The 15,762-nt window shown below is 36.4% G+C and overlaps 1 protein-coding gene across 8 annotated transcripts in view; it reads right to left on the reverse strand.

The window, feature by feature from the left end:
- The window catches only part of TBCD (tubulin folding cofactor D), a 572,945-nt gene that overhangs the window by 257,707 nt on the left and 299,476 nt on the right, over window positions 1–15,762 (reverse strand). For all 8 annotated transcript variants that reach the window (XM_069076616.1, XM_069076621.1, XM_069076618.1 and 5 more), the window contains one exon: window positions 13,748–13,833. In XM_069076616.1, the coding sequence (XP_068932717.1) occupies window positions 13,748–13,833 (86 nt within the window). The remainder of the gene's footprint in view (window positions 1–13,747; window positions 13,834–15,762) is intronic.

Genomic DNA, 15,762 nt, shown 5'->3' on the forward strand with positions numbered 1-15,762 from the left:
TAAGGGGAAGGCTCTAAGAAGGGCGTTACTCAGTGCACTCAATTTTTCATAATCAGAGCTCACAGAGATGTAGAATGGGAGGACGCTTAGTGAAGGGCTTAAAAGATGAAGGAAAAGATCTGAGAATATTACAACTTAGAGTGTGTAAGAAAGGGATTTCAGTTAAGAAACAGATTCTGAAAATATTTTTAAAAACAGTCCATCAGGCAGCCCCATGGTTCCCTAGTGGCTCTCAGATCAGAGGACCTGATTGGGAAGCAGTGGGAGAGGCTTTAGTTAATTACTTTAAGGAGAATGGACAGGAGAGTGACTCTGGTTCCATATTTGCTATTTATAATGTCATGAAAATATGCCTAGCAGACAAAACAGGTCTTAAAGAAATATGGAGCGTCATGGGTGAGAGTGAAGGCAGTGATCAAGAAGAGAGCCACCTCCTGAATTTGTGGGAAAAACACCCTAGAAAATACCAAACCTCTTAACCTCAGTCCAAGTCCGCTCTATAATCTCGCATGGGGAACGGAAAAGGCTGGGAAGTCTAATGGCAGTCCCACCATAGTTTCAGAATTATATACACCTTTTCAAAAGGTCATGAAAGAGGAAGGATAGACATTAAGAGAAATGAGATTTAAAGGCTGCAATTTGTTGGCATACCCTGTTATAGTAGATGCCCAGGGCAATAGAACATGACAAAAACTGAATATAAAAGAACTTAAGGAGGTAAAGAAGGCTGTACAGGAGAACAGGACAACAGCTTCTTAAATGGTGTCATTATTGGAAAATTTAGCAGCCACAACTTTGACACCATAAGATTGGAGGCAAACAGCTAAAATATGCCTAACTCCAGGGGACTACTTACAGTGGGAAGCCAATTATAAGGAAAAATGTCTTAGCAAGCTATAGGGTCTTATGTTGGCAGAAGGACCTAACACACCCAGTATTTCCATGCTTTTGGGTGATGGTCCTAATACATTGCCCAACACACAAATGGACTATTCAGTGGCAGTATTTAGTACTATTCAAGACTGCCATATAAGCATGGAAAGAGATAATCAGTTCTGGTCAAGCAGGAAAAAATTTTACAAATATCATGCAGGGACCTGAGGAATTATTTCCTGATTTTGTGGCAAAAATTCAACAAGCAGCTGAGAGTACCTTAAGAAGTACTGTGGAGTTGGAAGAATTTGTAAGACAAATAGCTAGAGGGAACTGCAATTTAGAACATAAGAAAGTTTTTTTGGCACTTCCTGATGCCTCCTTGGATCAATTAATTAGAAAATCTATGGAGGTAAAATCTATGGTCTTTCAAGCACAAATTATAGGAGAAGCACAAGCAGTCATGAAAAGGCAAAACAAGAATTTTTATAAACGTGGCAAAGTGGGTCATTTCAAAAGGGAATGTCAAGTGGGCAGCAGTAATAGTGAATTATGACCAAAATCAAAATGCCCCAAATGTCAAATGGGCTTTCATTGGGCTTCAGAATACAGATTTAGAAATTTGGGAAACGCCCTCAAGGGCCAAGTCCCAGGCTCACAAAAAACAGCAGGGACTTACATTCAGTTCTGCACTCCAGAAGTTCAGGAGGGGAAGCCAATTTGGATCCCTCCATCTCTGAAGTAACTGCTCTTATCTTACAGCCTGAGGTTAAATTTTTAAACATTGCCCAGGCCAGGAGAGAGAAGTGATTTTTAGGAGTTCTTCTCCTGCTTCTGCCATGGGGGTACTTTCTTTAACCTCAGAAGGAAAATATGTGGATATACAATTCACTCCAGCCTATGTGGAACAAAAGGACTGGGAAGATTATAATAAGATTAAAATTAAAATTTTTAATCCCAGCAGTTCCGTGATCCAATTAAAACAGGAACAATGGATATTTCAAATACAGAATCCAGAGGTCATGTGGTATCAAATCATTATGACCTCAAGACCCACCCTTCATACCGTGTTTCCCCGATAATAAGATAATAAGTCATTTCCCCGATAATAAGTCATCCTGTTCTTCCCCAGTGATTTGCTTATTGAATAAAGGTACATTTTTTTGTTCACATTTACCTGTTTATTAAAATTGCTGTCAATGTTCATTAAAATAAGCCCTCCCCTGAAAATAAGCCCTCTGGTGTTTTTCTGTCCAAAAAAAAATAATAAGAAAGTGTCTTATTATCAGGGAAACATGGTACATATGTGGAGGGCAGGAGGATTCAGACCTGACCATTATCAATCAGGAACAATGGGACCCCAAGTAGACTGTTCAAAAATCAGATATAAATATGAAAGGCATAGGAGAAGTTAGTCAACCTTTAAAAAGTGTGAGGAAACTTACTTGGGAATTTGAGGGCATGTCAGAAAATTCCAGCCATATTGTTTGGCTTCCTTACCAATGGCTTTATGGGGCAGAGATATTTTATCACAATTTAAGGTCACCATCACAAGAAATTTTCAGAAGGGGCCCTGATTGATCGGCAGCCAACAGCCCACATACGTAGAAATAAAACTCAGTTGTACACATTGTTCTCTGGTTTACAAGATATTGTACAAAACAGATCACATCCCTTTTACATTATGCAGCATATCCCATCTCATACCAGTCTTCCTGGACCACTTTTTAGAGGTAATCACATAGCTGATCAAATCCTTGTGGGATCATTAGAATTAGCAAAGGAATCCCATCATAGATTTCATCAATCTGCTAGAATGCTTGCTAGGACCTTTGATATCACTAGAGAACAAGCTAGGCAAATAGGTAAAAGCTGTCCATCATATGTTATTTGCAGTGCCTCTATACCCAAGGGTTAATCCCCATGGACTGTTGTTACTCAATGAAATTTGGCAATTTGATGTTACTCATTAGTCTGTTTTGGGGAGACTGAAATATATACATGTAGATACACACACACACACACACACATATATATATACACACACATATACATATACATATTCTGTGGACACATATTCAGGGTTTAAATGGGCAAATGCTATGTCTGGGGAAAAAACCTCTCATGTTCAAGAACATCTTATTACATGCCTTGCTGCTGCGGGTGTGCCAAAGCAATTAAAGACTGACAATGGCCCTGCTTACACTTCAAAAAACCTTGCTGAATTCTGTCTTCAATGGGGTATTCACCATGTTACAGGGCTTCCTTACAACCCCACAGGTCAGGCAATTGTTGAAAGAAAAAACTGTACACTTGAAGCTGCACTCCAAAAATTAAAAGGAGGAATTTGGAGTATAGATACCCCAATGCTGGGATTGTCACTATATGTAATGAATTATTTGACATTAGATCATGAAAATAAAACACCAACAGAAAAATTCTGGGGTGTTACTGACCACACAACTAGTAATTCTAAAAGATCACAGCCCCAGGAAACTGCAGTTACTGAATGGGTGATGTGGAAAATGATAAGGGACAAGGGTGTGGCCAGAAGAAAGTAATAGTTCCAGGCAGAGGCTATTTGTGTGTCTCCACAGATGAAAATGAAGAAGTCTGGATACCAGAAAGGAGAAGAAGGACTGTGTCAACAAATGCAGAGACTGGACATTTGGCCCACCCTAAAGAGAACCAGACAAAGTCAGGCATGGAGGAGGAGTCAGAGCCTAAATGAGAGCAAGTAGATGGTGATCCTGCTTGCTACTATCATTGCTCATCTTCCACTAGCTGTCTCTACAAGATACTGGGCAGTCCTCAATCATCCACCTTGGGTGGAGATGGTTGGGTGGGCAGAGTTTCTTCCAGAAATCACTTTAGAAGGAAATGGGTCTGTCCTTATTGCCAAATATTTTGATACTCATAAGGCAAACATAACCCGTCCTGTGCTTGATTTTAATTTTACTGAGTTAGTTAATGAATCACCTTTGTGCTTTTCTACTTTTAATATGCCCTCATGTAGCTTAGTACAAATTATCAAGTATCATTATGAGTATCATCCCTGGGGCAGACTCAAACAGGCCCTTGTGGACATTCCTGTTAATCTATCTTCTGTATCTATGCAAAAGCATAGAATTAAAGGAGAGCTGAAAGGGAACACCTATGCTAAAGGAATTTTCAGAGTTAAGGACCTAGTATACTTTGAGAACATCACAACATATACTATAGCAATTTTGGGGACTTTTTCAAATTGTTCAGGATTATGGGATAAACATCAGATGCTGTGTCAAGACCCAGATGAGTGGGACTCATCTTCTGGTCAAGCGCATCCCCCATTTTTAAACTGTAGTACTGACATACTTGGTTGCCATCAGGTGGAATAGCAAACCTACATTTCATGGCACAATGACACTAACATCAATCATAGGCATGTTAGGTATACAAAAAAAAAATTGGTATGGACACTCACAGAGAGGAAACCCAGAGATATGGAAAATCCCTTTGCCACAGACCCCAATAACAACGGTTTTTGCTATTTTTGCTCTTAATGAGACATACATGAGCAAGGCTGACCACAACTTTGCATGTGCTTATTTAGGAGGGAGGTATGCATTCATGTGGAAAAATCATCACAGTAATGGAAATATCACTTAAACTGATAAGTATTACGTCACATGTATTAATTGTAAAATTTCTGAATGTCATGATAATACTTCTGTGGGACAACTGCTATTTGTTATTATTAGACCTAGTATGGTAATGATACCTGTAGAGAGTGAGCATTGGTTTCATTCTCGTGCTGATCATTCTATTCCTCAAATTAATCAATTACTGAGTTTCAATTGAAAAAAGAGGTATATATCCTGCATTGTTGTTGGGATAATTGCTTTAATTACTGCTATAGTGAGCAGTGTTGCTATGTCTGTATCCATTAGCACTGTACAAAACTAGATAGCGCAAGCTCAATTTTTACATGAATTGTCTGTCAATGTTTCATGAGGATTTTTGTTATAATCAGAAATCAACAAGAGCATCTATAAAGCAATAAATCAGCTTAGAGATGATTTAATTACTATACCTGAGGAGATTGAATTAATGCAAGTTATACAAAGGTTAATATGTGATTATATATATATATATATATTTCTGTATGGTAAACAAACCATATAATGAATCAGAATAGAACATAACTCAAATTAGAAATCATCTTAATGGCCTATGGGGTGACTGTAACACATCTCTTGATATAAATGGTTTAGAGAATTTGGCTCACCTCATGGATCAAGAAAGTCATCAGTCTCTACTCCCAAATTCAGAGGCAAAAAACATTGTTGACTGGATAATCAACTCAGGGAATATTACCTGGACAAATACAGCAAATAATAATCTTCCTAGGAATAGGGGTGGTATTACTGGTTTTATGTTCTTGTTTACCCATCATTATTTCCTGTTTTTCTCGTATCATTCAACAAGTGGTATATAATGTCCAATTGCATGATCCTGCCTGCAGCCTTTTAAAGTAATAAAACCTGGGAGATGTAGAGAACTTTCAGAAGCCTCTCGGTTTCACTAATGAAATGTTCCCCTCCCCTATGTTATTACCTTAAAGGTTACAGGGCAGACAAGCAGGAGGACGTGTTATGGAGGAAGTTTTGGGGTCCCTTGAGGTATATTCCCCTGTCCTATACAGTTACCTGCAAAGGTTGCAGGGCAAATAAGCAAGAGGGCGTGTACTTTTTTTGTTTATACCTCCGGATATGGTCCTAGAATAATACCCTAAGAAGTAACTAACCTTAAGCAAGGGCAAATAGTGAACAGGATTAAGGGAGGCTCCTTATACTTTATCTGCATTCCTTTGGTGGAGGATCTTTCTACATGGTCTGCATTCTTTTGGGGTGTCTACATTCTCTTGGGGGGACATAAAAACTATGTGAGCTCTTTGCATCTTTGGCTCTGTATGAAATGGTCCTGTAAGAAACAGACTATTGATTACACCCCGGTCTCATTCTCACCACTCGCTAACCCACCAACTGTGCTGGTCACAGTACTGTTTACTTCCTACACATCAGTTCATATAATACTATTTAATGAATTTCAGTGACTTCTTATTGCCCCTAGTATAAAATGAATCCTAGTACATTTAACTTTTAAAGTCCTATACTAGCTGATCCCAACCTACTTTTCCAACCTCATTAGATATTACTCTCCCTCTCCAGGTTTCCAATCTAGTCACACTGGCCTTTTTCCCATTCCTCATATATAACATGCTCTCTCCTGACAGTCTTTTAACCAATCATCTTTCAGAAATGGAATGTGCTACCTTCTTACTTTTGCTTCAAAGAATCCCTCTCTCACTTTAAGATGCAATTCAGGTGTAATCTTCTGTAGGTAGACCTTCCCAATCCCACCAACTGCTACAATGCATTTAATTACTTTTTATGTCCATATACGTGGATATATATGGACATAAAAAGTACATATGTATTTGTTTACCCATGTGTGTGTGTGTGTGTGTGTGCGCAGTATGTATATGTATATGTGCTTCTTGTCTCCCATCCCCCCATTAGAATGGAAGTTTATGGAATATAGGAATTGTTTCATTCCTGACTCTCCGAGTTTCTTTGAAGATCCTACTGCGATTCTCCCTTCTGTAAGAAGCCCTCCTGCTGCTGGTGTCTTCCCACTGTCATTGTGTCCAATCTAAGCTGTGCACACGTCTTGCATACTGAGAACGGTTTGCTTTTTGTCTCACCCACTGGGGTGTGAGCTTCTTGAGAGCCAGGACTGTTGTCTCCTCTTCTTTTTATCTGCAGTGCTTAGCAAAAAGCATTTAAAATGAAAAATAAATGGGTGTTGACTGATGAATTTTGCACTTTAATTTCCACTGGCTCATAATAGGAACTTTATAAATAATTACCCATTGAATGATGCGTTGAAAAGTTTTCATAAACTTTGAATGTTAAAAATAAAAACTACAACACCTGATTAGAGGTAAGGCAAGATGGCAGGGTAGAGGCAGCAACCGGGATGAACTCCCCCACCATTTCCCTACAAACAACTATAAAGATCTAGTCAAATTAAATTCTGGAGTGGCAGAGCCAACAAAAGGTCAGAGTGAGATATTTTTCAAGCCCAAGAAAACTTAGGAGGATCAACCAGCAAGCCCTGAGCCTCACTTTCATTGAAATTGCTTCAAAGGGGGCGGCCAGGTGGCACAGAGAGTAAGAGCACTGGCTCCAGTGTCGGGATGACCTGGGGATCGATTCCGGGCTCAGATACTTAGCACCACACCCAGAAATAACTGGCCGTGTAACCTTGAGCAAGTTACTTAACCCCAATTGCTTAAAAAAAAAAAAAGAAATTGCTTCAAAGAAGGAGTAACATATATACTTAGTCTGAATAGAGAAATCTATGCTATCCAAAAAAGGGGCAGGGGAAAGGGGAGGGGTTTGCACAAGAGGCAGATTAAAAGAGGTAGCAGTCAGAAGCAAAGCAGACTTTTGAGGAGGGACAGAGTAAAAAGACAGAGAGAAGGATAAACAAAAAAAATAGCATTAAGGAAAATATATGGTACTCATAACTGAGAAAGTGAATGGGATAAATTTACTCATAAAATGGAAGTAGATAACAGATTGGATTAGAAACCAGAATCCAACAATATGTTGTTTGCAAGAAACACATCTGAAACAGAAAGACATACAGAATTAAAACAAGAGACAACAGCTGAATTTATGATGCTTCAGTTGAGGGAAAAGGCAGCAAAAAGAATCACAATCTCAAACAAAGCGGAAACAAAAATAGACTTAATTAAAAGAAATAAGTAGGGAAACTACATCTTCCTTAAAGGTAATATAGACAATGAAGTGATATTAATACTAAACATATGCATCAAATGGCAGAGCATACAAATTCATTTTTTTGGTTTGCTTTTTTTTGGGGGGGTGGGGGGGAGAGCAATTGGGATTGTGACTTGCCCAAAGCCACACGGCTGTTTTTTTTTTGTTAAGTGTCTGAGGCTGGATTTGAACTCAGGTCTTCCTGATTCCAGGGACAGTCCTCTATTCACTGTGCCACCTAGCCGCCCCACAAATTCTTAAAGACAGTAAAATTATACTACTGAGAGATCTCAACTTTCTGTTTTAAGACCTAGGAAAATCTAACCATAAAATAAATAAGAAAGTTAGGGTAATGATTAGATTTTTTAGAAAAGTTAGTTATGACAGACCTCTGGAGAAAATTGAATAGGAATGTAAATATGTTTTTCTCAGTTGCATATACTACTTTGACAAAAACTGACCATCTAATAAGGCATAAACACTTCTAAACTAAATGCAGAAAAGCAAAATATTAAATGCAACCTTTGTAATCTATAAAAATTACATATATTCTTAAATAAAGAGCCTTGGAGAAAGATATTAATAATTAAATGGAAACTAAATAATCAAATCCTAAAGAATAAGTCAAAGAACAAATCAAAGAAAAAAATCAGTAATTTCATTTAAGATAATGAAAACAATAAAATAATATACCAAAATTTGTGGGACAGTGCCAAAACAATAATTATGGGAAAATTTTTCTCTGAATATTTACATGAAATAAAAGAGAATAAAAATAAATAAATAAATATAAATAAAAGAGATAAAAGATAAGTTCAAAGAACTGCCAATACAATTTTTAAAAATTAGAAAAGGAACAAATTTAAAATCCTCAGTTAAAGACCAAAGAGAGATTAATATAATTGAAAGTCTGAATATATATAACTAAGAGCTGGTTTTATGAAAAAATAAAATCATTGATTATTTTTATTTTTAAAAGTAAAATCAAATTACCAGTATCAAAAATGAAAAAGGTGAATGTATTATGAACAAAGATGAAATTCAAGAAGTTATTAAGAGTATTCAATTATATGCCATTGTAAGTGACAGTCTAAATAAAAGATGAAAATTCACAAAAATATGAACAGATTAAGAGAAGGGGAAATAGAATACTTAAAATAATCCAGTTTTAGAAAAACAAATTCAACAAGCCATAAATGAGTTCCTCAGGAAAAAAAAAACCCAGGACTAAATGGATTTAGAATTAATTCTACCAAACATTTAAAGAACAACTAATTTCAATTCTATGTTAACTGTTTTCAAAATTAGGTAAACAAGAAATTTTACCAATTTCTTTTTATTAAACAAATATGGTTTTGATACCTAAATCAGGAAGAGCAAAAATAGATAAATAAAACTATTGAACAATTTCCCTAAAGAATACTGATGCCAGAACTTTAAATTACTAGCAAGAACTTTATAGTGATTATTGCAAAGATCATACACTATGACCAGGTGGGATATATTCCAGGAATAAAGTCTGGTTCAATATTAGAAAATTTTTAGCATCATTGACTATACTAATAACAAAAATCATATGACTATCTCAATAGATGCAGAAATCTCTTTTGACAAAATAAAACTGTCATTCCTATTAAAAAGATTAGAAAGAACAGGAATAAATGGAGCCTTACTTAAAGCGATTATCTAAATCTAAAACAATCTAAAAACAAAAGCAAGTATTATCCATAATAAGAATAAACTGGAAGCTTCCCAATAAGATCAGCGTTGAAGCAAGGATACCTATTATCAACCCTATTATTCAATATTGTTCAAGAAATGCTAGCTATAGTAATAAGATAAAAAATAACAAAGAAATTGAAAGAATAAGAATAGGCAATGAGAAAACTAAACTATCATTTTTTACAGGTGTTAGAATGGTATATTTACCAACAAAAAACTAATTGGAACCATTAACATCTTTACCAAAGTGGCAGGATATAAAATAAATCCAAATAAATCATCAGCATTTCTACATATCACCAAAAAACCCAGGAGAAATAGATACAAAGAGGAATTCCATTTAAAAAAAACTACAGACAGCCAGGTAGCACAGCGAGTAAGAGCACCGGCTCCAGTGTCGGGATGACTTGGAGATTGAATCTGGGCTCAGACACTTGGCATCCACCCAGAAACACCTGTCCGTGTAACCTTGAGCAAGTTACTTAACCCCAATTGCTTAGGGGCAGCCAGGTGGCTAAGCAAGTAAGATAACTAGCCCTAGTGTTGGGATGACCTGGGGATCAAATCCGGGCTCTGATACTTAGCACCACACCCAGAAATAACTGGCCATGTTAAAGTGCCCACCAGAAATTCTACACTAGAGCCCCATTAAACCTGCTAGAGGGGATCCCTACTGGGTTCCTTGGAAACCACCTAATAGGCTCCAATAGTAAAGAAATGTTTCACCTGTGTTGCTAGAAACATGACACAGATTCCCACAGATTCAGGTCTGTTTCGCTTCAGTAGAAATAATACTAAGGCTTTGTTTCAATAGGTGCTTCAATGAGAATAATACTGAGAATGTTTTGCTTGAACAGAAATAATACTTGCCTTAATAGAATAATACTGAGAAAGCTTTGCCTCAATGGAAACAATGCCAACCCCTTAGAAACATATTCTGTTGCCAGCAATCACATTGCCTATAAAATTATGTCTAACAGAAAGCTTGATGCTGTCTTTTGGTCTGAGAGGCAGTCCCGGCCGGTTAATAAACACTCCTATCAAATTATAATTGGCCCAGCTGTCCTGTTATATCTCGGTGTCCATTACAGTGTAACCTTGAGCAAGTTACTTAACCCCAATTGCTTAAAAAAAAAAAAAAAAAACTACAGACAATATAAAATACTTGGGAGTCCACCTGCCAAGACAAACTCAGAAACACATTTACAAAACACGTTTCACACAAATAAAGACAGATTTAAACAAGTGGAGAAATATTAATTGTTCATGGGTAGGGCAAGCAAGTAACAAAAATGGCAAATCTACCAAAATTAATTTACTTATTGCGTCATATCAATCAAACTTCTAAAGAATCAATTTATAATGGGGTGGCTAGGTGGCACAGTGAATAGATCACCAGCCCTGGAGTCAGGAGGACCTGAGTTCAAATCTGGCCTCAGACACTTAACACAAAACTAGCCGTGTGACCTTGGGCAAGTCACTTAACCCCAATTGCTCTACCTTCCCTCCTCCAAAAAAAGCAAAAAGAAAAATTTAAAAAAAAAAAGAATCATTTTATAGAGGCATAAAAATAATAACAAAATAAATCAGGGAGAAGAAAAACAAGCAGAATCACAATGTATTGTTTAGATGCAATTCATCAAACATTTAAAAAGTGATGTGGTGCGGAGCACAAAGACAAAAATTAAAATTCCCTGACCTCAAGGAGCATACATTTTGGGGAAGTGGTGGGGTAGGGCAGTAGAGAATGCAATCCATATTCTACTCAATGCACTGTATCATAAATAAAATGCAACTGAAATAATTATATCAAATGGATATGAAATAATGTGCCAGATATCAGTGTCCAAAGCAATTTTTTTGCATTTTCAAATCATGTACAGTGATATATTTTGTTGTGACACAAATAATACCAATGAACATTCAAAAAGTCCCACCCCACTACGCTACCACCTCTCCAGATTGGGGATGGTGTATTCCTTGCAGGTCCCCAATCTGAGCTGTCCTGAAATAAAAGAGCACAAGTAAAAGAAGTACAGTGAAATTCCTCCCTCCAACTCCCCATCAAAAAAACCTCTTCCAAACAAATCCAGAGAAGACACTAGAACAAATACTAATCAAGTAATACAAGAAAAGTCACAATAAGTTGTTTTCATGGCTCATGCTGGCATAAAGGGCCAGATGTTGAGGACAGGTTGTGGCTAGGTACTTTTTGCTCCGCTAGAGCAAAAAGAGGTCCTAGATAGTTAATGTGGGGAGCTAAACTTGGGCAAGTTGCAGAAATAGGTGCCAATTGAAGGTATATCACAATTACCCTGTTAGAGGACACAGATCCAGAACAGACCAAAGAAGAGACCTTCACCTAGGGATGGCATTGCAGGGATAGAAGTGGTGGCAGAGGTAAACTGTGTACCTACTAAGCAATGAGAAATCTCAGAAGGAGACAACTGTGTGGCTTCAATTCCAGGAACAAAAATGGGCCTCAGTTCCAAATTCCAGACTAATCTGAAGCCTACAGAAGAATAACCAGGACATTTAATCTCAGACCAAAAGAGAGTTTGCAGGTCTGTCACTCTGAAATAGCAGAATTTTCCAGCTCTCTGAGAGCATCTAAGTCCAGCAGCAATCTAGTGAAACTCCAAAGATGCAAGCCCAAAGGTCTATTGCTCATTACCAACACACAGGTCACAACTTTGCAAAATTCAAACCAAAGGAGCAATCAGGATTTTGCCCTAAATCAAACCATTTTGAGAGCTCTGAAAGCTAACAGGACCCCAGTCTAAGCTGTTCTGAAACAAAATAGTAGTCAGTACCACCAAGAAAGCAAGAGCAATATTAGGCCAGGCACTCCCTCCAAAAGCCTACAGGGCATTGTCCTAACATGAAGTCCAAAGTGAGAAAGAAGGCTAGAAGAATAAACAAATAAAAATGGACACCATCATAAACAGACGTTAGGTGGCGGAGACTCTCAAGATCCTTTCTAGAAGTGAATGGCTTCAAAACATCTAGAAACAAAGACTCAAAGGAAAATACAGCTTGGGCACATATATTCAATTAAAATTCTTGGAAGATATGAGGCAAACATTTTTAAAAAGTTAAAATATTTTTATAACTAAAATATGCACATTAGATGAAAAAATGAAATAGAAATAAAAACTATGGAATAAAGAACTAGAAAATAAATTATCAGCTGGCAGCAAGGGGTATCTAACCCTGCCCAAACAACAAGTTCCTTGAAAATTAGAATAAATCTACTGACTTTATGACACAAGAATAAAGAGTCAAAATATCCTGAAAAAGTAAAATAAAATGAAAGCTATTTGGTGGTAAAAACAACTGATCAAGAAAAGAGAAGGAGGAAAGAATTTAAGAATCAGTGAAAGCTTTGAAAAAAAAATTCAAGAAATCATAAAACAACTCAGACCTCTTAGGGTCAAAGGATAAAATGAAAGAAGAAAGAATCCATCAGTCACCCCTGTAAATAAACTCCCAAATGAAAATTTCTAGGAAGAAGATGGCCAAATACAGAGTTACCAAAAAAAAGTAGTGCAAACAGCAAGAAAGAAATAATTCAAATAACAATGAACTACAGTCAGAAAAACATACAATCTGGCATTTACCACTATAAATGAATGGAATAGTTTAATGTGGTATTCCAGAAGGCAAAAGATATAGGCTTACTTAAAAACAACTTACCCAAATTGAGTATAACACTCTAGAAGAAAAATTAACCTTTAACTAAATAGAGGATTTTCAACAATTCCTGATAAAAATGCCAAAGATGAATAGAAATTTGGAAGTACAAAGGACTCAAGAGAAACAGAAAAAGGTAAAACTGTATGAACAAGGAACTGAACAAGGAAAAATTGCTTATATTCTAATATAGGGAAATGATACACATGTTCCCTCAAAACTCTATCATTACAGGTCATAGAGAAGTCTAATTTAGACAGAAGGCCTGGAAATGACTCTGTAATACCTTGTTGATTAAAAAAGAAAAGTGGAAAGAGAGATGAAGAGGGATGCACTAAAGGAAGAAAAGAAGAAGAAGGTTAGGGAAGGGGCAGCCAGGTGGCTCAGCGAGTAAAACCACCAGCTCCAGTGTCGGGATGACCTGGAGATCGAATCCCGGGCTCAGACACTTAGCACCCACCCAGAAACATCTGGCCATGTAACCTTGAGCAAGTTACTTAACCCCGATTGCTTAAAAAAAAAAAAGAATAACAACTCTTCCTCAAGTACATTCCTCATTATGTGTAGAAAGCAATTTTGAACAACACAATGATTTTATATTTTTTAAGTGAAAAACTGTACAAACTTACCTTATATTAAGGAAGCAATTAGATCGGTTACCAACAGCAAAATAGTCAGCTGTAGTCAAAATGTCAATTCCATGAGGAAAAGTGCCCTGAAAAAATTCTAAAATTAGTATATGCATATTAGAGGAGCATTTTAAAAAACAAAAATTAACATTAAAAATAGCATTTTTTCCTATAGTCAGAATATCTAGGTTAAAATCCCAACTAAATTTATTACAACTTTAATGACACTGGGAAAGTCACTTAACCTCTCTCAGATTTCTCATTAAAACTAAGGGGTTAGACTAGATAATTTTTTATTTTCCTTTCAGGTTCAAATCTTTGATGCTATAATTCAACTGTTAAAAACTGTATACATGAATAAATTAAGAATATTTGCTTAGAAAACTACAGAAATTTAATTTTAAAGATGAATTTCTTGAAAAAATGACAATAGTAAAAGAAATCTATTACTTAAAAATAAAAATTTGTAACTAAAAGAAAAGGAAAAAAAGATGGGAGGCAGGCATTTTAAATTCAACATATTTAAAATCAAATTCATTATTTTTCCCCCATGACCCTCTTCTCTTCCTAACTTCCCTATTTCTGTCAAGGGCAGTTACACAAGCTAACAGTGTAAGTGTCATTTTTGACTCTTCACTCTCTCACCCACCATATACAATCCGTTGCTAAGACCTACTGATTATATCTTTCTAACATCTTTTCTCTAACATAATGCTCACACTAGCATAGGTTCTCATCACCTTATACCTAGCAAAAGCCTTTAGTTTGGTCTCCCTGTCCCAAGTATATTCACACTTATCATCCACTTGGCTGTCAACTGGTCTTCCTAAAGCATAGGTCTGATCATATTATTCTGCTATTCAAAAAACTTTCTATTAACTCTATAACTAAATATAAAAATCATCTGCTTGCTTTTGGCAAACAAGCTACAGTATCTTTGCCAAGAAAAGCCCAAATGGGGTTACAAAGACACGAACACAACAGAAAATGAACAACAACTAATAATCTGGTCCTTTCCTACCTTTCCAGAGTTCTTATACCTTACCCTTTCCTATCTATGTTCTCTGCAGTACAGTAATACTTCCTTCTTTTACTGCTCCTTACATAAGAAACTGATCTTCCTGCACCATGCATTTTTACTGGATATCTCACATGTCTACAGCTGTCTCCTTCCTCATTTCCACACTTTATCTTCCCTCGAACCTTAAATTCCTAGTTCAAATATTACTTTTTACAAGTAGCCTTTTCTCATCTCCACTGAAGCTAGTGACTTATTTTTGTTATTACCTGCCATATATCCAGTATATATTTTGTTTTTACATAGCTGTTTTCAATCTGTCTCCCCTAATTGTATGTGACATCCTTTAGAATAGGGATAGTTATTAGGTCTTTCTTTATATCCACAGTCAGTTCCTGGAACACAGCAGGCACTGATATTGGTTCAATCAATCAATCAAAAAGCATTTATTAAGTTCTTACTTAATGCCAAGCACTAAAGGTAAAAAACAGTCCCTACCTCCAAGAAGCCCACACTGTAATGTAGGAGACACAATGTAATAAATTCCTAGGTAAATTTAGGATATATACATAGGAGATGGAAGGTCTTCTCAGAGCAGGGGAATTACTAGAAGCTGGGATATGAGGTGGGACTTGGAAACATCTCCTATAAAAAATGGGACTGGAAATGAGATATAAACAAAATCCCATAACAATGAGGTATTATGTAGGTAGGAATGCTCAAAATATATTGAATAATCAGAAAAGCAGAATAAGAGAATGACTCAAACAATTACAAATACTGCCTCAGAGAAAAACACCATTGAGCACACTCAAAGCTCTTAGAAGAAATGATGAGCTTTAGAAAGGATTCAAAATATTTTTGTCAATAAAATGAGAGTGCTTGAGGAAAAAACTGGAAAATAAATGAGAGCTGTGGGAAAGAATTGTAAAGATAATCAATAGCTTACAAACAAGAAGTATAAAATCTTAAAATGGACCAAACAGAAGCAAATCAT

The sequence above is a fragment of the Petaurus breviceps genome, unplaced genomic scaffold (genome assembly GCF_028583685.1).
Source record: "Petaurus breviceps papuanus isolate PSGF00001 unplaced genomic scaffold, PetGlider_PUasm1.0 90925, whole genome shotgun sequence".
Taxonomy (NCBI): domain Eukaryota; kingdom Metazoa; phylum Chordata; class Mammalia; order Diprotodontia; family Petauridae; genus Petaurus; species Petaurus breviceps.